General features: G+C 40.3%; 1 protein-coding gene across 1 annotated transcript; it reads left to right on the top strand.

The window, feature by feature from the left end:
* Window positions 1–273: 273 nt before the first annotated feature.
* LOC141620246 (uncharacterized) lies at window positions 274–21,895 on the top strand. Its single transcript, XM_074437168.1, has 9 exons — window positions 274–594; window positions 640–963; window positions 1,058–1,262; window positions 1,378–1,471; window positions 18,155–18,400; window positions 18,484–19,000; window positions 19,058–19,682; window positions 19,770–20,256; window positions 21,328–21,895. The coding sequence occupies exons 1-9, from the start codon at window positions 274–276 to the stop codon at window positions 21,893–21,895; spliced, it is 3,387 nt and encodes a 1,128-aa protein (XP_074293269.1).
* Window positions 21,896–24,971: the final 3,076 nt, after the last annotated feature.

Genomic DNA, 24,971 nt, shown 5'->3' with positions numbered 1-24,971 from the left:
CTACATTGGTTGTAGCCTCCTCTCCTAGAGCAGGTGTAAAGCACTCAGAATGCCATGAACTAGGCCAAAGCTCCCCTTAACCTATGTGCAGTCCTAAGTTAGCTAGTAGGAGGTCTCAAATTGCCAAGAAGAGAGACTGCTTAATTGACCAATAGAATACTGATGGGGGATTTATATGCTTGGATATATCTAACAAGTTTGATAGTTTGGGAGCTGCCACTGATCATCCTACTGCTACTATAGTGGAGAAAGAGCCCCTTGATAAAGTTTCTCATGAAGATCTGCTCCTGGAACATTAGAGGATGTAATGACCCTCTTAAGCAGCAAGAAATTACAGATTTCTTGTGGGCTAATAAATTGGATGTGTTAGGTGTATTGGAAACCAGAATAAAGGAGAAAAATGCTAGGAAAATTATAAAGAGTATTCTAAATAACTATAGTGTGATATGTAACTATGATAGATATTACAATGGTAGGATTTGGTTCATTTGGAATCCAATCACAGTCACTGTGATTCCTCTAATCTATAATGCTCAGTTCATACACTGTGCATTAACTCACCATGCTACTTCTCAAAAGCTTTTCATCACCATGGTTTATGGTAGTAATGACTCCAAGGAAAGATAGGATTTATGGCAGGCACTTTTTTCCATTAAGAACACTGTGACTGATTGGATTGTTCTTGGTGATTTCAATGTGGTCAGAGATGTTAGTGAAAGGGTTAACCCCACATCCCCTGATTTGAATGATATTTTGGATTTCAATGCTTGTCTTCTAAACTGTCATTTGGAGGATGTTGGGGGCTCTGGTTGTGAATACACTTGGTCTAACAAACAAGATGACAGTACTAGGGTATGGTCCAAGCTGGATAGAGCTCTTGCTAATCCTTCTTGGTTTTCTCATTTCCCTGCTACTTATGCTGTTTTTTTGCCTTCTGGTGTGTATGATCACTCACCAGTCCTGGTTAATATTTTTGAAGACCCCCCCTATTAAATCCAGGCTCAGTTTTCTTACTTGTTGGATTAGTCATCCTTCCGATAGAGACCTCATTTCTCAGGCTTGGCAACACTCTGTGGCTGGTACTGTTATGTACCAAATCTTTGACAAATTAAAGCATGTGAAGACTAGTTTGAGGACCTTGCACAAACTCAGATTTAGAGACTTTTCCTCTAGGGTTATTGAGGCCAAAGCTGCTCTCCTGGCCTGTCAACAGGAATTGCAAAGCTGTCCACTATCTCAGGATCTCATTCATCAAGAAAGAGGTCTTCTGGATTAATACAATTCTCTTAAGTCTGCTGAGATTAGCATGGTTCATCAAAAAGCTAAGGTGGATAACATCATTTATGGTGACTGTTCAACTAAATATTTCTTCTCTAGGATTCAGGAGAGGAAACAGCAATAGATCATTGGGAGGATTGTTGATAGAAATGGCCTTGAGAGAACTGGGCTCACTGAAGTTGCTGAGGGCTTTGTTGATTATTATGCACACCTGTTGGGGACCTCCATGGCTGTTTCTTCTCTTGATACTGCTTTTATCCAGCAAGGACCTTGTATTTGGTCGGACTCTCTTGAGAGGTTTAGTTTTCGGTACTTGTCGTTAGGAGCACCTAGACCAAAACAATATTTATAACTCCACAAACAACTCTACTTTTAGTAAAGAGGCAAGTAAAGGTCGGATCCCAAGGGACGGGAATTGAGATGAGATTTTCAATTGCAACTAGCGGTGTCTAGGGGTGTCACAATTTGGGGTTGAATAGAAGATCACTAAACTAAATAGCAATGAAAGTAAACAAGCAAGATGATTAAAAAGGGGTGTAAACAATTGATAAAAGGCACTAGGGTGTCATGGGGTCATAGGGGATTCTTGGGAATTGATCATACAAACATATTCTCAAATTATAAGCAAGCAATTATTGTTGTGATGGATCGAGTTGGTTTATATCTTACAATCCTAGGAAAGTATGGGTCCCAGAGCCGAATCGATTAGATTGTACAACACCTACAAGTCGACTTAATATTCCCTACTCAACTATATGCATGGTCTAATGAGACTCGAGTTGGTTTATGTCTTACAAGTCTCATTGAAAAGATATGTGATGGGTAAAAAATGCAAGGATTCATAGGCTCGCATTTCATCAAACATAACATGTGCATAAGTTGACATCACAACAAGCAAGCAAATAAACTATGAAAACATATTAATTTAAGCACGAATCATCCCCCATGTTGGTTTCCCCTAATTACCCATTAACCCTAGCTAAGAAAACTACTCACTCATTATCATGTTGAACATGCTAGCAAGGTTGTCAATCATACCAACAAAGTAAAACATGATGAATAAATGAAGATAATTAACAATAATTAAAAAGGGATTAAGAGAATTATACCTACTAATGATTCCAATAATAAAGCAAAGAATAATAGAAGTACTTGATGATTGATTGGAAGGTTGTCAATCTCCCAATAATAACCCAAATAATCTTCAATTACCCAAAATGAAAGATGAACAAAAGAGAGATTAAGGAAATGATATTTGTATTAAGACTTGATTAAATGTTGATTACAATATTAAAGAGAGATTAGATTGATATAAACTACACTAGAGATTGCTAAGAAGAACATGATTATCTAATTAGACTAATGGGGTATTTATAGTGGGGATTAGGTACACAAATTAGGGTTTACTAAGGGCTTAAATGACGATTAAGTCCTTGAGGAATCGCTCCTCTCAGAAAAATATGCGAGTCTCCTTTTTGCTAGTCTTTCCCGAGGTATGCGCATCCTTCATAGAACATGTAGAAGACGAAATAGCTGTCACACAATCCGAGCGTCCAGAGCACGGGACGAGCGGATTGTGGGTGTTTTGGACGAGCGGATTTGTGGGGTGGACGGGCGGATTGTGGTGGTTTTGGACGAGCGGCCTTCTAAGGAAGACGCTCGGATTGCTTGTCTTGGACGGGCAGATTGTGGGCAATCCGTGACACGTCTGTCGCGTACCTGTCAAAAATAACCAACTGGCTCTAACTAATATAGCTAGGGAAGTCGGGTCGAATCCACAGAGAGGTAGGAATTTGTCAGCTAAATCTAAGTTCGTCAAGGTAACCAAATTGGGGGTTTATAAATGTGATTTTCTAAACTAAAGAGAATAAGGAGAAGAGAATAAATGGGAGGAAATAAACAGATAAAGAGAAACAGTTAAGACGGACGGTTCACCACGATCATTTAGTCAAGTAATCTAGGTCTCAGGTCAATGCAAATACGGTCTAAGGGGTAGCGAATGTCACCTTTCGGTCCTTAATTCACCCTAAAGTGTAAACAGCTTAACTTTCGCCCTCACTGCAATACCCTATTGTTCGCTACTAGTCTCGCCTTTTCCAACCTTTCGGTCCAGGTCAAGGATCACTAGGAATTATAGGTCTAATTGCGTCAACTCAATTAGAAAGATACAATTAAATGTAGCATTTAACCAACAAAGACTATACTAGCATTAACCAAATAAATCGATTACTATTCCCTCATGATTATGGATCCCCTATAGTCTTAGCCAAGGGAAATTAGCTACTCATGACCATCGAGTTAACAATAGTAATAATTAGATAATTTAAACTAGACATAACGATGAAACTAGTACGGATTCAATTAAAGCAATTATAATAATAACTGGAAGAGGGGAGGAATTAAAATAATAAATAAGATTAGGAATAAGAGTAGAATGATAATACCAATCGCAAAATCCAAATCCGAGTAGTAAAGTGTAAAGGGAGAGTAAATCCAAAGAACAGTCACAAGAACTACAGTAAAACGAACGTGAGAGAGAGCAGAGAGGAGTAACGTCGTTCACTCCTTCAGTCTTATACTAAAAATCCATCCTCAAACCTAATCTATGGACTAATTACAAAAGCCCATAAATAATTTAGGCGGAAATTGACTAAAGCACAAGAAACCATTCGATCGAGTAGAAATAATCTACTTGATCGAGCAAATCATCACCAAACCACTCGATCGAGTGGAAATAAACCACTCGATCGAGCACCTCTTGCAAAAACTCCTCGATTGACCCCTTAAACTGCTCGATCGATCAATCTTGAGTATATAAAGCATTCGATCGAGTAGAAAACCACTCGATCGAGCTATATAGGCACGCTAGGCTTTGAAACGCCTTCCGAAACCAGCTCACGCATCTTCCAAGTGTTAGAATTCCAAGCTCCAGCTCCTCATTCTCCATAAACGCATGCAAATGGGACGGATTAGGTTCGATTTTGCTCCTCTTCGGTCAATTCCTGCAAATTACAATAAACGGACCAAAGTAGAATATTCGGGGGTATTTGTAGCCATATGCTACATAAAAAGTACAGAAATGCGTGTAAAAATGAGGTGAAAACCTTCTTTCTTTCTTTCCCTTCAATTCTTCCACCATCTTCTGAAATCAGATGAAATAACCATATTGCAATAAAACATTCCAAGAACTACTCGTTACTAGCTCGGCTAGGGTAGGAAGTATTATAGAAAGTAGTTGATAGGACAAAAAGGCAATTTGGCTATGTGAGGCTCATGGGTAGAATGAAATAAAGGGGACTGCCTCTCCTAACATGTGTCACCATCCACAAACCGAATGCATACATGTATTAAGAAGACTAGACTCATGCTTATGCAATTTGATGTTACATGTCTTAAAGAGAGTACTACTCAGATCCTAAATGAAAACGGTCATGAATGTCACCAGTTTAAAAAGCTCTAACCTCAGAATGTAATGTAGCTTGCCGACATAATGAATCAAGTCTATTCGTTCAGATAAGAAAGAAACAAAAACTCGTAGATTATGCACATAATCATGCCAACTAAATGTCAAGAATATGCCAGGCTCAAGTAAGGATTCAAAGTAGCGTCAATGTTCAAACGATCCGACTCAATGAATTTTTTTTGATTTATTGGAATTTTCCGAATTTTTTTTTTTGATATTTTTATGATTTTTGAATTAACTAAAACAACAATGCATGCAGAAATAATTAAACGTGCAACAACAACGCAGGAAAACATGCAGACAGACATAGATATGGATGCATACCTCCCCAAACCAAACCGTACAATGCCCTCATTGTACCAAAAATAGGGAAAGAAATGCAAACTGAAAGGAAAAGGAGAAGTGGAGTCGGAAAACTTACAAAGCGTCATAAGGAGGGATCTCCCCAAACCGACCATGAACATGGGAGGTCAAAGAGAGTCAAGCAGTATCTCCATAGACGTAAAACAACAGCTGGGAGTCAAAAATACTCGATCGAGCTCTTGGAACAGCCCGATCGAGTGATCTGGCGCATGGAAGGACTCGATCGAGCAGAAAACCACTCGATCGAGTAGGCATGATTTTGGTTTCGGTCGATCGAGGACAATATCGCTCGATCGAGGGAAAGCTACCTCAAAAAGTGCTCGATCGAGCACAATATCATTCGATCGAGTACTTTGACCTGCAAAACACGCATTAAAAGCAAGAAAATACATGGGAAGTTCATAAAACAGCGTCTAAAGTTCAATGTAAAGCCAAAGAAAAATAAATAGTTCAACAAAAGTACAATAAAACAGTCCGAGCTGCCTCCCGGAGAGCGCTGGTTTAAGAGGTCCCGCACGACCTTTCTGGCATCAATTAACTGGCGCGTCAAGCTCGTCGAAGCGCAAGACTTCAACGCGATTGTCTGCTTCATTCGCCTCGTGGTAATGCTTCACATATTGGCCATTCACCTTGAACCTGTGACCCTCAGAATCTTCTAGCTCCACGGATCCAAATTTGGTAACAGCCGTCACCATATAAGGACCACTCCACCTGGACTTCAGCTTTCCAGGGAATAGTCTCAATCGGGCATTAAACAGCAGCACCTTTTGCCCAACATGAAATTCACGAGGTAGGATTCTCTTGTCATGCCATCTCTTCGTCTTTTCCTTGTAAATGCGCGAGCTGTCATAGGCATTAAGCCTAAACTCTTCCAATTCATCTAGCTGCAAAAGACGATTCTGACCACACAACTTAGGATCATAATTAAGCTCACGAATTGCCCACCAGGCCTTACATTCCAATTCAACAGGTAAGTGACACGATTTCCCATAAACTAACCTATAAGGTGATGCACCCATTGGTGTCTTAAAGGCAGTTCTGTAAGCCCAAAATGTGTCATCTAGCTTAAGACTCCAGTCTTTCCGTGATTTAGAAACTACCTTAGACAAGATCTCTTTCAGCTCGCGATTAGAGACCTCTACCTGACCACTAGTTTGGGAGTGATACCCCAAACCACGCCGGTGTTGGACACCAACTTTGCATGTAAGAGAAGTGAGTTTCTTTTCTTTAAAATGCATTCTCCCATCACTAATGACGACCCTAGGGACACCAAATCGGGGGAATATGATCTTTTAAAACATCTTTATCACGGTCTTAGCATCACAATGAGGTGAGGCAATTGCCTCAACCCATTTCGACACATAGTCTACAGCCACTAAGATATACCTGTTACCTTTACTGGATGGGAATGGTCCTTGGAAATCAATGCCCCAGACATCGAAAACCTCAACCTCTAGGATGCCTTTTTGTGGCACCTCATGTCTCTTTGAAATGTTCCCTGATCGTTGGCAAGCATCACAAGCTGAAACAAAAGACTTAGCGTCAAGAAACAAAGAAGGCCAAGAAAACCAGACCGGTACCTTAGCCACGGTGCGCGATGGACCGTGGTGACCACCATATGAAGAGGAGTGACAGCCTTCCAGGACTATTTTGGTCTCCCACTGCGGTATACACCGTCTGTAGAGACCGTCTGCACATTCCTTAAACAAGTAAGGATCATCCTAAAAGTACTGCTTAGCGTTATACAGAAAACGCTTCTTTTGCTGATGAGAAAGGTCGGGCGGCGACTTGCCACGACAACGAAGTTAGCTATATCTGCATACCAAGGTTCTTGGTTAACAATAGACGATATGACAAAGAATTAAAGTATCGTCAGAAAAAGAATCATCAATAGGTAGAGAATCTTCCCCTTCTTGTCGCATCGATCGCGACAAGTGATCGCCTACAACGTTCTCGGCTCCTTTCTTATCCTTAATCTGCAAATCAAACTCCTGAAGAAGGAGTATCCATCTCGAGGCCGTGGTTTAGCCTCCTTCTTAGCAAGGAGATGCCTCAAAGCTGCATGGTCAGTAAAAACAGTGACTTCTGACCCAACTAAGTAAGTACGAAACTTCTCTAAGGCATAAACTACAGCTAACAGCTCTTTCTCAGTGGTAGTGTACTTCACTTGAGCCTCATCCAGAGTTCGGCTCGCATAGTAGATAGCACTCAAAGCTTTGTCTCTCCTCTGGCCTAGCACCGCTCCTAGTGCGTAGTCACTCGCATCACACATAATTTCAAACGGCCGGTCCCAATCGGGAGGCTGTATGATCGGCGCAGAGACTAAGGCCTGCTTTAACCTGTTAAAATCAGAAAGACAATCATCAGTAAATACAAAAGGGGCATCCTTAAGTAGCAACTGTGTAAGTGGTTTAGCAATTTTTGAGAAATCCTTGATGAACCGGCGATAAAAGCCAGCGTGACCAAGGAAACTCCTCACCCCCTTAACATTAACAGGAGGTGGTAATTGCTGAATCACTTCCACCTTTGCTTTATCATCCTCTATTCCCCTATCAGAAACTAAGTGCCCTAAGACGACTCCCTCGTTGACCATAAAGTGGCATTTCTCCCAATTCAGCACAAGGTTAACCTCAATATAGCGCTGCAACACTTTCTCAAGGTTAGACAGACAGTTAGAAAAATCACTTCCATATACACTGAAATCGTCCATAAAAACTTCCATGATAGACTCAATATATTCTGAAAATATCCCCATCATGCACCTTTGAAAGGTGGCAGGGGCATTACACAAACCAAAAGGCATTCTGCGATACGCAAAAACGCCCTTAGGACAAGTAAATGTAGTCTTAGCCGATCGTGGGTGGATAGGGATCCGAAAGAATCCACGAATACCCGTCTAAATAGCGAAAAAATTTATGTGAAGCTAACCTTTCTACCATTTGATCAATAAAAGGAAGGGGAAAGTGATCTTTCTTAGTGGCGGCATTCACCGTTGTCATGTAATCTATGCACATCCGCCAACCAATCACTACTCGAGTAGGTATTAATTCATTCTTTTCATTCTTAACAACGTTGTCCCTCCTTTCTTCGGGACTACCTGCTTGACTCACCCATTTAGAATTACCGACGAATAAATAATACCGCATCCAGCCTTCATTACCTCGGCCATCACAACATCCTGCATCTTCTCGGTTCAGCCGGCGCCGACCCTGTGTCTGCAAGGTTTGTGATCCTCCTCCACTCTATCCTGTGCATACAAATATCGGGACTAATCCCGTGATATCGTCTAGTGAATAACCCATTGCTTTCTGTTTTTTCTTAAGTACGACTAACAAAGAAGTCAGCTGATCATCATTAAGCTTGGCACTAACAATGACTGGATATTGCTCTGTATCGTCTAATAAAACATATTTAAGATGAGAAGGGAGAGGCTTACGTTCCGGTACCTTTACCTCAATGGAGCAAAGAGTGCTAATCATTTGGTCCACTTGCTCTCCCTCATGCTCGTCCAAATCATCAACAAGCAATTCCAATGCAGCGTCATCGTCGTCTGGGCTATCTGCACACTCATCAAAAAGCATAAGAGCTTCTAGTGGGTCCTTCATAAAAGAACCCGACCAGAAGTCGTAAATAGACTCGTCAACAATATCAACCGAATAGCAGGTGTCCTCTATCATTGGGCGAGCCAAAGTACTAGGCAGACTGAAAGTGATCGCGTCATCCCCTACTGCAAGAGTCAAACGCCCTTGTCTGACATCAATCAATAATGCCCCACTGTACAAAGGAATGGTCTTCCTAAGATAATTTGGGTCCGGGTGTCCTCAGCTATATCTAAAACAATGAAATCTACTGGGATATAGAGCTTGCCTATTTTCACAGGCACGTCCTCTAAGCCACCTAAGGGCCTCCTAACAGATCTATCAGCCATCTGTAGGGTAATGTTGGTCACTTTAAAATGACTCATCTTCAGTTTCTTGCAGACAGGAAGGGGCATGACACTGACACTGGCACCTAAATCGCAAAGGGCCTTATCAATAACCATGTTGCCTATAACACAAGTAATAGAAAAGCTGCCCGAGTCTTTCATTTTGGGCGGACTCCTATTCAAAAGCAAATTACTAGACTCTTCCATAAATGAAATTGTCTCAAATTCACTCAAATTTCTCTTACGCGTCACAATATCTTTCATAAACTTAGCGTAAGTGGGTACCTGAGTAACAAGTTCGGAAAAAGGGACGATTACACTGGAGGTTCTTCACAACGTCCACAAACTTACCGTCTTGTCGCTCGATCTTTGCGTCCTTCGACGGCTGGAAAGGTACCCTGGTAGCAACGAGTGGTCCCGCAACTTTTCTTTTACCTTTATCAACGCGTGACGTCTCCACAAAGGGGAAGATGACACAATGAGGTTTTTAGACAAGAAAATTAGGATCCGCGCCACTCAAAGTACTCGATCGAGTACTTTTATCGATCGATCGACCATTTTCTTCTTCTGTTTCACTCGATCGACCATTTTTATCACTCGATCGAGTGATTTCCTCAGCAAAGTTACTCGACCGAGTGATAAAGTCACTCGATCGACCAACATCAACTTGTGCACTACTCGATCGACCTGTAATTTCACTCGATCGAGTGGTAGGATGAATTAAATTGCTCGATCGAGTGGAAAAATCACTCGATCGAGTGTTTACAGCACACACAGCAAGTATTTCTTCCAAAAACTCGTCTAAATCATCCTCCGAGGTATCGTCAGCTATTATGGCCCTGTCTTCTGGTACTTTTGGCTTTTCATAAGTAAAGCCAACTTGGAAATTCGTTGCACTAACTGAATTGCATGTCGGTAGAGGCTCGGCTTGTTCTTTCGCGAGTGTTAACTGCGCGACTTGTTCCCTCAACTTCGCTATGTCCGCGTCCTTACTATCGCGCATGCTCATCACAAGGACTTTAATTCAAAGAACTTCTTCATTTGCGAAAGGAGAGACCGCCGCGGCATTAGCGTGGAAGGGATAGAGATATTCTTTATTTCCTCATACAGCTGAGAAAAAGGGACTCCTTGCTTGAATTTCTTATAAGCAAGGGCACGCTCTACACTTGCCATACATTCAATAGGATCATGCCCTTCCTCGCCACATCTACCACATGGCTCTATATGCTCAGTGATCGAACAACCTCGTAATTTAGACATTCTGGTAAAAAGACTAACAAAGCAATGATCAACCTGCAAAATTAATCAGAACCTTGCAAAAGAAATGAGATCAGCCTCAAGGAATAAATTCCTTGAGACGAGAGACAAACTTAATTAAAGCACAAAATTGCGCCACCTCCCCGGCAACGGCGCCAAAATTTGACACGTCATCGCGTACTGTCAAAAATAACCAACTGGCTCTAACTAATATAGCTAGGGAAGTCGGGTCGAATCCACAGAGAGGTAGGAATTTGTCAGCTAAATCTAAGTTCGTCAAGGTAACCAAATTGGGGGTTTATAAATGTGATTTTCTAAACTAAAGAGAATAAGGAGAAGAGAATAAATGGGAGGAAATAAACAGATAAAGAGAAACAGTTAAGACGGACGGTTCACCACGATCATTTAGTCAAGTAATCTAGGTCTCAGGTCAATGCAAATACGGTCTAAGGGGTAGCGAATGTCACCTTTCGGTCCTTAATTCACCCTAAAGTGTAAACAGCTTAACTTTCGCCCTCACTGCAATACCCTATTGTTCGCTACTAGTCTCGCCTTTTCCAACCTTTCGGTCCAGGTCAAGGATCACTAGGAATTATAGGTCTAATTGCGTCGACTCAATTAGAAAGATATAATTAAATGTAGCATTTAACCAACAAAGACTATACTAGCATTAACCAAATAAATCGATTACTATTCCCTCATGATTATGGATCCCCTATAGTCTTAGCCAAGGGAAATTAGCTACTCATGACCATCGAGTTAACAATAGTAATAATTAGATAATTTAAACTAGACATAACGATGAAACTAGTACGGATTCAATTAAAGCAATTATAATAATAACTGGAAGAGGGGAGGAATTAAAACAATAAATAAGATTAGGAATAAGAGTAGAATGATAATACCAATCGCAAAATCCAAATCCAAGTAGTAAAGTGTAAAGGGAGAGTAAATCCAAAGAACAGTCACAAGAACTACAGTAAAACGAACGTGAGAGAGAGCGAGAGAGTAACGCGTTCACTCCTTCAGTCTTATACTAAAAATCCATCCTCAAACCTAATCTATGGACTAATTACAAAAGCCCATAAATAATTTAGGCGGAAATTGACTAAAGCACAAGAAACCATTCGATCGAGTAGAAATAATCTACTTGATCGAGCAAATCATCACCAAACCACTCGATCGAGTGGAAATAAACCACTCGATCGAGCACCTCTTGCAAAAACTCCTCGATTGACCCCTTAAACTGCTCGATCGATCAATCTTGAGTATATAAAGCATTCGATCGAGTAGAAAACCACTCGATCGAGCTATATAGGCACGCTAGGCTTTGAAACGCCTTCCGAAACCAGCTCACGCATCTTCCAAGTGTTAGAATTCCAAGCTCCAGCTCCTCATTCTCCATAAACGCATGCAAATGGGACGGATTAGGTTCGATTTTGCTCCTCTTCGGTCAATTCCTGCAAATTACAATAAACGGACCAAAGTAGAATATTCGGGGGTATTTGTAGCCAGATGCTACATAAAAAGTACAGAAATGCGTGTAAAAATGAGGTGAAAACCTTCTTTGCTCGTGCATGTGAAATAGGGTAGAGAGACCAAACAACTCAAAAAGGGCTTCCATTTGATGGTAAATCCCAAGCTTCCTTAAAGTTCTATGACATAAAAACTTAGTAGGGAGAATGTTCTTACGAAGAAGTCGGTGAAAAACGAGCCTTTTCACATCATTGACGGATTCAACATTTGAGAAGTCATCAAGCTTGGTAAGACCTACAATTTCTTCATGCTTCCTCCTTAGAGTGTTGATGTGAGAGGTAAAAGAGCTTCCTCTTACTCTTGGTCTTCTTCTATCCCTAAAGGAAGATCCCTTTGGTCCCATTCTTTGATTGTTGAGTTGAAATTTTTGATTTGTTAAAGTATGAAGATGCTCTTTGTGGATTGAATGTTGCTTTTGAAACCCTAGAAATTGGGGCTTTTTTATTTTGTGGAATAAAAGAGTGTTTGGGATATGCTTTGGAGTCATAAGAAGGTGGGTTTTTATAATACAAGTGGAAGGAAGGGTGATGTGTCACAAATTGTATGGTGGGGAGAATTAAAATTGGAAAAATCGGGAGTGAATGCCGCAGGGAGACGAGCGTACTCGGGCTCGGGACGCTCGGATTCTCTCATTCTGGGACGAGCGGATTCCTGGGAAGACGCTCGGATTCTCTTACAACGGATTTTGCAAAATTTTGAAGCAGCCAAGACGAGCGGATCGAGCACAGGACGAGCGTCTTTTCTGAAGCAAGACGAGCGTCTTTTCCCAAAGACGAGCGGATTCTGTTGCAGGAACTTTTCTTAAAATGTTGCAGCGAAAAGACGAGCGGATTGGTCTTCAGACGCTCGGATTTCTTGCCGCAGATTCCCTTTGATTTCCTTGACTCCGATAAAAGTTTCCCCACACTTGAAAACTCGTTCCTTCCTTCATCAAAAATCATTAGTGACCCTCCCTCACTTATTCTCATGGAAAGAATTTATGTTTATGATAAAATGAATGCAATAAAGTTATAAATATAAGTTAGAGAGGTTAGTATATTTACAAGTGGTGGTTTAGGGAGGACTCCACCAAACTCTCCCTTTGATGATTCCTTCAAGGATGAGGAGGACCGAGGTAGGTGACCTCGACCTCTCCAATAAATGCTCCCTCATAATATGGCTTCAATCTTTGACCATTGACCTTGAATTTGCTTCCATCTTCCGCCTTGATTTCAAAATCCCCATATTTTCCAACCTTGGTGATCACATAGGGACCCATCCATCTAGAGTTCAACTTTCCCGGAAAGAGTCGGTAGCGGGAATTGAATAGAAGGACTTTATCCCCTTTGTGCAAGGCTTTTTGCTTGATCCTCTTGTCATGGAGCAATCTTGTCCTTTCCTTATAGATCTTGGCATTCTCATAAGATTGTAGTCGGAATTCTTCCAACTCTTGAATTTGTATCATCCTCTTTTGACCACTTAATTTGAGATCAAGGTTAAGGGTCCGGATTGCCCAAAAAACTTTGTACTCTAATTCGATTGGCAAGTGGCATGCTTTTCCATAAACAAGCTTGTAAGGAGAGGCTCCTATGGGAGTCTTATAGGCCGTCCTATAGGCCCAAAGAGCGTCATCAAGCTTTGTGCTCCAATCCTTTCGGGTCTTGTTCACCACTTTCTCAAGAATTTGCTTGATCTCTCTATTCGAAACTTCAACTTGACCGCTTGTTTGAGGATGATATCCTAAGCCGGTTCTATGTTGAACACCATACTTGGTCAAAAGGGATGCGAGCTTCTTTTCATGAAAATGCGTTCCTCCATCACTTATGATCGCTCTAGGGACTCCGAATCTTGGGAAGATTATTTTCTTGAAGAGCTTGGTGACCGTTTTTGCATCATCGTTTGGGGTGGCAATTGCCTCCACCCACTTTGAGACATAGTCTACGGCCACAAGGATATATTTATTCCCATTAGATGTCAGAAACGGCCCTTGGTAGTCGATCCCTCAAACATCGAAGATCTCCACCTCTAGTATGCCCCTTTGTGGCATTTCATTCCTCCAAGAGATATTCCCCGTCCTTTGACAAGCATCACAATGAATGATAAATTCCCTTGTGTCTTGAAACATCGTAGGCCAATAGAAGCCTGATTGAAGAATTTTTGCAATGGTTCTCCTTGCTCCATGGTGCCCACCGTAAGGTGACGAGTGGCATCCTTCCAAGATTCCTTGGACTTCCCATTGAGGGATGCATCTTCGGTAGAGCCCATCACTACACTCTTTGTAGAGATTTGGGTCATCCCAAAAGTATCTTTTTACTTCGAATAAGAACCTCTTCCTTTGGTTGTAGTTCAAGTTTGGAGGGAGTACTCTTCCAACGATATAGTTGTCATAATCGGAAAACCATGGGGTGATGTGTCTTTCAAGTTGTGTTTGAATGGCCATCAAGATATCGTCGAGAAATGAGTCATTGATCGGCGTTTCTCCTTGTTCATCATGAAACCGGATTCTTGACAAGTGATCCGCCACTACATTTTCGGCTCCTTTCTTGTCTCTTATCTCCAAGACGAATTCTTGAAGAAGCAAAATCCATCTCAACAACCTTGGTTTTGCCTCCTTCTTTATCAAGAGGTGTCGGAGAGCACGGTGATCCGAAAAGACAATCACTTTGGATCCAAGTAAGTAGGAACGGAATTTGTCCAAAGCATAGACAATAACAAGAAGCTCTTTCTCGGTGGCATCATAGTTCACTTGGGAGGGATCAAGAGTCTTGCTTATATAGTAGATGGCATGAAGAGCTCTTCCTACCCGTTGGCCAAGAACCGCTCCAACGGCGTAGTTACTAGCATCACACATAATCTCGAACGGTAGTTCCCAATTTGGAGGTTGAATGATCGGTGCCGAGATTAGTGCTTCCTTGATTCTATTAAAGGCTTCAACACACTCATCAGTGAAATGGAATTGGGCATCTTTAAGTAAGAGTTGAGTGAGGGGTTTCTCTATTTTTGAAAAATCTTTTATGAAACGGCGATAGAAACCCGCGTGACCGAGAAAACTTCTCACCCCTCTAACATTCACGGGAGGTGGGAGTTTCTCTATCACCTCAGCCTTAGCTTTATCGACCTCGATGCCCTTTTCCGAGATTAAATGACCCAAAACAATTCCTTCATTGACCATGAAGTGACACTTTTCCCAATTTAAAACAAGACTAACATCTTCACATTTTTGCAATACAAGAGAAAGATTATGCAAACATGAATCAAAGTCTTTTCCACAAACGCTAAAATCATCCATAAAAACTTCCATTATGGTCTCTAGGTAATCGGAGAAGACACTCATCATGCATCTTTGGAAAGTGGCGGGGGCATTACATAAGCCAAAAGGCATCCTCCTATATGCAAAAGTACCATAAGGGCATGTGAAGGTGGTCTTATGTTGGTCATCCGGGTGTATGGAGATATGAAAGAATCCTGAATACCCGTCAAGGTAACAAAAGAATTTGTTGGAGGCTAACCTCTCAAGCATTTGGTCAATGAATGGTAGGGGGAAATGATCCTTTCTTGTTGCGGAATTCAATTTTCGATAGTCAATGCACATACGCCAACCGGTGATCTTCCTTGTGGGTATTAGCTCATTCTTTTCGTTTGTCACCACCGTGGTACCTCCTTTCTTAGGTACCACTTGAACGGGGCTAACCCACAAAGAGTCCGATATGGGATATATGATTCCCGCATCAAGTAATTTCATAACCTCTCCCTTGACAACTTCTTACATGTGGGGGTTTAATCTCCTTTGAGATTGGATGGTAGGTCTATGGTCCTCCTCTAGATGAATTCTATGCATACAAAAGTTGGGACTTATCCCCTTAAGGTCATCTAGACTATAACCTATAGCCTTTTCATGTTGCTTTAACACATCAAGCAATTTTCCCAATTGGCTTTCATCAAGTCTATCATTAACAATCACGGGTTTGGTCTTTGATTCATCAAGGTAAGTATATTTCAAATTTGGGGGAAGGGGTTTTAAAGTAGGGATTTGTACCTCACTTTCCTCCTTTGAAGGTTCATTGAGAATTTTCTCCATTTCCATTAGACACTCCATTCTCATAGCATGTTCAACTAGTTCTTCGGTCTCATCAATCTCGTCATACTCGAATTCCATGACGAATTCCTCTTGCTCTTGGGCTTGTAAGATTTCTCTTAGGATTGATTGCTCATGTTCAATAGGTTGATATGCTTCCACAAGGATGTTATGTACTAATTCGGATTGTTCATGAGTAAGTTCTTTGTTAGCTAGAGCGGCCTCAAAAAGATCTACCTCCAATTCCCAATACATATTTTTAGCCTCACTTGCTTCCAAGGCTTCCAATGCTTGCATGGGGTCTTTGAAGAAAGGTATACTTAAGTGGTCCTCTACAAAACAATCTATAAGATCCATCTTGCAAAATATCAAACAACTTGAAAATAGTTAGAACAAACCTTGAGGAGTTTTACTTCCCCAAGGCAAAGAAATACACAACTAATAACAATCTAAGAAATCTAAATCACATTAACACCGTCCCCGACAACGGCGCCATTTTTGGTCGGACTCTCTTGAAAGATTTAGTTTTCGGTACTTGTCGTTAGGAGCACCTAGACCAAAACAATATTTATAACTCCACAAACAACTCTACTTTTAGTAAAGAGGCAAATAAAGGTCGGATCCCAAGGGACGGGAATTGAGATGAGATTTTCAATTGCAACTAGCGGTGTCTAGGGGTGTCACAATTTGGGGTTGAATAGAAGATCACTAAACTAAATAGCAATGAAAGTAAACAAGCAAGATGATTAAAAAGGGGTGTAAACAATTGATAAAAGGTACTAGGGTGTCATGGGGTCATAGGGGATTCATGGGAATTGATCATACAAACATATTCTCAAATTATAAGCAAGCAATTATTATTGTGATGGATCGAGTTGGTTTATATCTTACAATCCTAGGAAAGTTTGGGTCCCGGAGCCGAATCGATTAGATTGTACAACACCTACAAGTCGACTTAATCTTCCTTACTCAACTATATGCATGGTCTAATGAGACTCGAGTTGGTTTATGTCTTACAAGTCTCATTGAAAAGATAGGTGATGGGTAAAAAATGCAAGGATTCATAGGCTCGCATTTCATCAAACATAACATGTGCATAAGTTGAGGTCACAACAAGCAAGCAAATAAACTATGAAAACATATTAATTTAAGCATGAATCATCCCCCATGTTGGTTTCCCCTAATTACCCATTAACCCTAGCTAAGGAAACTACTCACTCATTATCATGTTGAACATGCTAGCAAGGTTGTCAATCATACCAACAAAGTAAAACATGATGAATAAATGAAGATAATTAACAATAATTAAAAAGGGATTAAGAGAATTATACCTACTAATGATTCCAATAATAAAGCAAAGAATAATAAAAGTACTTGATGATTGATTGGAAGGTTGTCAATCTCCCAATAATAACCCAAATAATCTTCAATTACCCAAAATGAAAGATGAACAAAAGAGAGATTAAGGAAATGAGATTTGTATTAAGACTTGATTAAATATTGATTACAAGATTAAAGAGAGATTAGATTGATATAAACTACACTAGAGATTGCTAAGAAGAACATGATTATCTAATTAGACTAATGGGGTATTTATAGTGGGGATTAGGTACACAAATTAGGGTTTACTAAGGGCTTAAATGACGATTAAGTCTTTGAGGAATCGCTCCTCTCAGAAAAATATGCGAGTCTCCTTTTTGCTAGTCTTTCCCGAGGTATGCGCATCCTTCATAGAACATGTAGAAGACGAAATAGCTGTCACACAATCCGAGCGTCCAGAGCACGGGACGAGCGGATTGTGGGTGTTTTGGACGAGCGGATTTGTGGGGTGGACGGGAGGATTGTGGTGGTTTTGGACGAGCGGCCTTCTAAGAAAGCGCTCGGATTGCTTGTCTTGGACGGGCGGATTGTGGGCAATCCGCTCGGATTGTAGATCAGCTTCTTCCTTTCTTCTTTTCTTCCTTTCTCTTCATGCAATCCTCAAGGATTTCCTCGGGGATGCAAGGATCTTTTCTCATCATTGCCCATCTACTACAATATGTACAAAGGCCTTCTAGTCTTGTCTTCTCTTGGATGCTTGGTCATTGAATTCAATCAATTTAGCTCCATTTTGCCATGAAAATGCAAGGTTTGCACTCCTTTCCTACCAAGGGATCAAAACCTCAAAGAATATGCAAAACAAAGGACTAAAGACAATAAATGACCCAAATATGCACTAAAAAGCATGGGAACAAGGCTGATTTGGGGACTAAATATGCTCAAATAATGGTCACATCAGTATTCTTGCTGAGGATCGTGATCAACTTATTAAGCCTGTTACTGTTGATGAAATCAAGCTTGCTCTTTTCAGTATAGGCTTTGGCAAAAGTCTTGGGCCAGATAGATTCTCATCTGCTTTTTTCAAGGATTCCTGGGATCTAACTGGACAGGATTTGTGCAAAGCTGTACAAGAATTCTTCAGGACTGGGAAAATGAGTAAGCAAGCTAACTCTACCCTCGTCGCTTTAATTCCTAATAAAAAAACGTTAGTTCTAGTGTTATGGATTATAGACCTATATCCTATTGCTCTACCATCTATAAAATTGTAAGCAAGATCCTTGTAAGTAGACTTCAGGGGGTTCTCCCTTCTATGGTGGGTTCTGAACAGGCTGCTTTTGTGCAGGGGAGAAGTATAATTGAAAACATAATGCTCTCCCAATCCCTTCTCAGGAACTACACTAGGAAATATATTACTCCCAGATGTTTAGTTAAGATTGATATCCAGAAAGCCTTTGACTCCCTTCAATGGCAATTTGTTGAAAACATGCTAACTGCTCTCAAGTTCCCTGATATGTTCAACAAATGGATCATGGGTTGTATTTCTGGATCCTGGTTTTCAATCAAGGTCAATGGAGGAGCTCATGGGTTTTTCAAAGGTCAGAGTGGCATGAGGCAAGGGGACCCTTTATCCCCTTATCTTTTTGTTTTGAGCATGGAAATTTTGTCTAGATACTTGAGGAAGCTTGATACTAAGCCTATGGTGTCACTTCATCCTAAATGTGCTAAACTCAAGCTCACCCACTTAGTTTTTGATGATGATCTCATGCTCTTTACTAGGGAAGATGTCCCTTCAGTCAATGGTGCAGTTGAGATTCTTGAGCAGTTTGCATCTTAGTCTGGCTTAAGAGCTAATATTCATAAGACTGAGGTGTACTTTGGAGGTGTCTCTGGCTCTGTAAAAGCTCAGATATTGCAATGTACTGGGTTTACTGAAGGGAAATTTCCTTTCCGCTATTTAGGTGTTCCACTTAATTCTGCTAAGAATAGCAGAGAAGTCTATGGTGCTTTACTTACCAAGCTTCAGAACTCACTGCTTCACTGGTCAAATAGCTTCCTCTCTTATGCAGGGAGAATTCAAATCTTGAATTCTGTTATTTTTGGCATTGCTAATTTCTGGTGTGCGAGTGCTTTACTTCCTAAGAATATCATGAAAAAAATAAACAAGATCTGCAAGGATTACTTCTGGAATATCGAGGAAGGGAGTAAAAGGATGGTCTTTAAATCATGGCAACATATTTGTAGACCTTGTCAGGAGGGTGGGTTCATTGTAAAAGAGCTGCTTTCCTGGAATAAAGCCTTGTTAACTAAATGGATTTGGTTGCTTAGCACTGATAATGTAGGGATCTGGGCTGCCTGGAATCGAGCCTATACTTTTCCTACTGCTTCTATTTGTCACACTACTATGAAGGATAGGTTCTCTGAAAGTATGTGTAGCATCATTAAGGTAAAGGATGAGATAGTGGACAAGGTTGGGTCTACTGAGGATGGTATATCCCTGGTTAATAGCTGGGTCAGAAAAGGGAAGTTTCAGGTGGCTTTGGCTTATGACTAGTTTAGGTCTAAGGGTAGTGCAGCTCACTGGAATAAGGCTCTGCGGGGGAGATCAATCATCCCTAAGCATTGGGTTACTGCTGGTTTTGCTGCTGCAAAATGCCTGCCCACAGTTGATCTCCTTACCACTAGAGGGATTTGCATAGTCAATAGATGTGTTTTATGCAAAGCTCAAGCTGAATCTCACAGGCATCTTTTTTTCAGATGCTTTTACTCTCAAGAGCTATGGAATGGGTTGCTGGGTTGGATGGATATTACTAGTAGAAGCATGGATCTGGGCACTAAACTACAATGGATTGCTAACTCTAAAGGACAGAGGCACTGGAAGCATGAATGGAGGAAGGGATGCATAGCTGTTGTTGTGTATCATTTATGGCAAGAACGAAACAAACGGATTTTCTTAGGCAAAGAGTCTACTGTTCTGCATCTTCTTGGCCGAATTAAATTTGTTATTAGGACAAAGCTTACTGCTTGTCTGAGTACTAGGTCCCCTCTTATTGAGGCTAGATTGTATTCCTAGCTTGTTTCTTTCTTCTAGTGGCTAGTGCTTGTAAGTTTTTATCCTCTTTTCCCCCCTTGTGGATGAATAAAAAAGAGGCATATCTTCTTGAAAAAAAATTAATAATAATAATAATAACAATAATAATAATAATAACAATAATAACAATAATAACAACAATAATAACAATAACAACAACAACAATAATAACAATAATAATAATAATAATAATAATAATAATAATAATAATAATAATAATAATAATAATAATAATAATAATAATAATAATAATAATAATAATAATAATAATAATAATAATAATAATAATAATAATAATAATAATAATAATAATAATAATAATAATAATAATAATAATAATAATAATAATAATAATAATAATAATAATAATAATAATAATAATAATAATAATAATAATAATAATAATAATAATAATAATAATAATAATAATAATAATAATAATAATAATAATAATAATAATAATAATAATAATAATAATAATAATAATAATAATAATAATAATAATAATAATAATAATAATAATAATAATAATAATAATAATAATAATAATAATAATAATAATAATAATAATAATAATAATAATAATAATAATAATAATAATAATAATAATAATAATAATAATAATAATAATAATAATAATAATAATAATAATAATAATAATAATAATAATAATAATAATAATAATAATAATAATAATAATAATAATAATAATAATAATAATAATAATAATAATAATAATAATAATAATAATAATAATAATAATAATAATAATAATAATAATAATAATAATAATAATAATAATAATAATAATAATAATAATAATAATAATAATAATAATAATAATAATAATAATAATAATAATAATAATAATAATAATAATAATAATAATAATAATAATAATAATAATAATAATAATAATAATAATAATAATAATAATAATAATAATAATAATAATAATAATAATAATAATAAGGGCCTAACTTCTGGGACTTCCATCTCACTGTTGCACACTCATGGTTTTGGAGTAATATCATCAATTGCAGAGACACTCTTATTCAGCAAGCAGGTTCCATTGATCATGCTAAACACTTGCTTTGCCATCCTGATTATAAGCAACAGATTTATGATTTGCTGAGGCAGAAAGGGTATGTTCTTCCCATGTACAAAACTGTGGGAGACTCTCTAAACTATCCAAAGCATAAAATCATTGGTCTTCTTGCATTTCAGAATAAGCTCCCCACTTTGGATAATTTGTGTAGAAGAGGTTTGCAATTAGTTAGCAGATATGTGTTGTGTGAGAGCCACTCTGAATGTGCTTCTCACCTTTTCTTTGACTGTTCTTTCTCTGCTGCGGTTTGGTGTACTGTGGCTCAATGGCTGGGTGTTCCTCCTATGACTAGTATGACTGATATCTCTATGTGGTATAAAGGTCACAACAGGGGGGAGAGTCTGGTGAAGAGGCAACGTAGGTGCCTTCTTTTGTGTTCCATCTATCAGATATGGAATGAACGCAATAGAAGGGTGTTTAAAGGATTGAAAACTCCTCCTGCAGGTCTTATTTGGAAGATTAAATACCTTGTAACTCTTCGTTTGAGTCACATAGTGGAGTAGATTTTTGTAGGGCTCTTTCATTTGTTTTGATTGTTTTTGGCTAAGGTGACCTCTATGGTTCCCTTGTAGAAGTATTTGGATCTTGTAGTTTATCTTCTTTCATATTTAATGAGAAATGATCATAATCTTTCTGCAAAAAAAATAATAAGGGCCTAACTAAGGCTGCATGACAGGAACATTTTCAGGACCGACATTGTCAGGATGGTGCGTTGGAACTTACGCGACAGACTCTTACTAATAGTTTGACTGTTTATTCCAATGCCGAGAGTACTTTGAGACGGATGGGGCTCTGGTTGTGTGGGGTGTGCTTTAAAACCCGTACCACTCGCGCTAGATGTCGGCATAGTCGGGGTGATATTGTGGTGCCTCCGGAGTGTGTTGATGGCCTTTACAGCTTTCATATTAATGGTATTCCGAGACCTTTGGCTCCTTCTACTTCGGTTTCTTCTGATGATAGTGTTGAGCTTGTTCAATGGTCTATATCTTCGCTTGATCGTTTATTGTCGTTGGGCCTTCGCACCGTGAAATCTATTCCTCCTAAGTGTCGTCTTGGGTTTGCTCGGGCTTTGAAAGGAGCCCTGGATGATGCGGCTGGTTCCCCTAGTGATCTCTCCCGTTGGATTCGTTTGCTTGTTTTACCACTTTGTTTGCTTAAGACTTTCGCTCCTTGGAGTAATCTTGAGCGTAGGACTGCTATTCGGCGCCAGCGTCAGGAGGAGAGTATTGCCAGGGCTATCCTTGATTGGGGGGTACCTGGGGGGGAGGTTGCAGCTGTTGCAGGAGTGTTTTGATGAGGGTCCTTCTTTGTTTAATGTGGAGGAGGATCTAGATTTGAGTGAGCTTAACCTCCGTCAATGTCGGCGAAAGATTTGTGATGGTCATTATACTGCTGCTGTTCGGGTGCTTTCTTCCTCTGGGGTCGTCGCCCCCTACTCCGATGCCACTCTTGTGGCCTTGCGTGAGAAGCATCCTGTCGCCCCGCCTCCTACATTGCCTAATTTGTCTGGGGATCATCATCCTCTGGTTGCCTCTCCGTCAGTGGCTTTGGATATAATTCAGAGCTTCCCACCCGGTACTTCTTGTGGGACGGATGGTTTTCACGCCCAGCACCTGATGGACTGTTTGAGTGGCGCGGCTGTGGCTATCTCTGATGATTTAATCTTTTCTATTACTAGAGTGGTTAATCTTTTTCTTGAGGGTCAGTGTCCTCTTGCTCTGGGTGAGTACATTGCCAGCGCCCCTCTCACACCGCCCGGTTCTTTCCCGTTGGGTGGAGTTTTGTTATTCCAGCCCTGCCCGTCTTTTTTATGGGGAGCATTGTTTGTGGTCTTGTCAGGGTGTTCAGCAGGGTGATCCTTTGGGCCCTTTGCTTTTTGCTTTGGTTTTGCATCCCTTAGTATGCAAAATCCGGGACACTTTTTACCTCACTATGCAGGCGTGGTACTTGGATGATGGCACCATCGTGGGGGATACATTGGAGGTGGGGAAGGTCTTGGATTTGATTATGGCGGATGGCCCTCGTTTTGGACTGCATCTTAATGTCTCCAAGACGGAGGTCTTTTGGCCTGTTGAGGATCCTCAGAGTCGGCTTCCTGGGGTTTTCCCCCCTTCTATTGCTCGGCCCGTGCGTGGTGTTACAGATTTGGGTGGACCTGTCAGTACTTGTCCTGGTTTTGGCAGTGAGATTGTGGCGAAGAGAATAACTAAGACCATTGAGCTAATGGACTTGGTTGCGAGGATTGAGGACCCGCAATGTGAATTGCTTCTACTTCGAGCTTGTACTGGTATTTCTAAGCTCTATTTCTCCCTCCGTACTTTCTCCCCCAGTGTTTTTGGGTCGGTCCATCTTCCTTTTGATGCTGCTCTTCGTTCCAGCTTGGAACGTATTGTCACCGCGTCTGGCCCGGGTTTTGGGGATTGGTAGGGGCTCCTTACTACATTCCCTTTTCATCTTGGTGGTCTTGGTGTCTATGCGGCGGGAGATGTTTTACACTATGCTTTTATTGCGTCCCGTTTGCAGTCTGCTGATTTGCAGGCTAAGCACCTCGGACCTTCTGGCATTGTAGCTGCTGGCCCTGCTTTTGACGATGTCGCGCGGGTGTTTACTGCGACTACAGGCTCTGGTGTCTTAGGTAACCCTAGTGAAATTGCTGCCCCCAAACTTATGAAGAAATTGGCAGACATTTAATTCACGACGGTTGCTGCTGCCTCAGAGTCTGTTTTCTCTTTGACACCACGCCAGCTTTCTTTGTGGCAGTCTCAGCAGGGTTCCCACTCCTCTGATTGGTTGCGTGCGGTTCCTATCTCGCGGTTGGGTCAGACTATGAACAGGAGGACTTACCGTAGTGTGCTTGGGTACCGTCTGGGTATTCCGTTATTCACGGTATCTAGGCCATGTCCTGCTTGCTCTTGGGTTTTGCTGATGATGTTTTTGGGGACCACGCTGTTTCTTTTACTGGTACTGTGGGCGTTAAACATCAGCATAACCTCGTCCGTGGCACTATATTCGACATCTGCTATAGATCTGGTATTTCTGCGGGAAAGGAGGTTGATGTCGGGTTGGTTGACGGGCATGGTGGCTCTCTTCGTCCTACGGATTTGCTGCTTTATTCTTGGGACAGAGGGCGTGATGTGTGCGTTGACTTGACAAGGTCTTCTCCTTTGACTCAAACTAGGATGACGGATTTTGTGCCTGGCCGGGTTGTCGCTGATGCTGCTCAGCGTAGGTGTGCTAAGTACGGGGATTTGTGCGCGGCAGCGGGTTATGGTTTCCTTCCCTTCTCTTTCTCTTCATTTGGGGAGCTGGGTTCGGATGTTGTTGCCTTACTCAAGCGGATCCAGAAATTCTCGGTATCTCAGGATGCGGGGTTTGGGTGGCCGCTTACATTTTTACTAGACTTAGCTTTGCTGTTGCTAAGAGTGTGGGAGCCCAGATTGTCTCTCGGCTCCCTACCAATTTCATGTAAACTTTTATTTTCTTTTAATGAAAGTTGTGCGCATTCTCTTATAATAAAAAAAAATATATAATAATAATAATAATAATTATTATTATTATTATTATTATTATTACAACAAC

The sequence above is a fragment of the Silene latifolia genome, chromosome X, assembly GCF_048544455.1.
Source record: "Silene latifolia isolate original U9 population chromosome X, ASM4854445v1, whole genome shotgun sequence".
Taxonomy (NCBI): domain Eukaryota; kingdom Viridiplantae; phylum Streptophyta; class Magnoliopsida; order Caryophyllales; family Caryophyllaceae; genus Silene; species Silene latifolia.
This window is presented reverse-complemented; position numbering and strand designations above follow the sequence as displayed.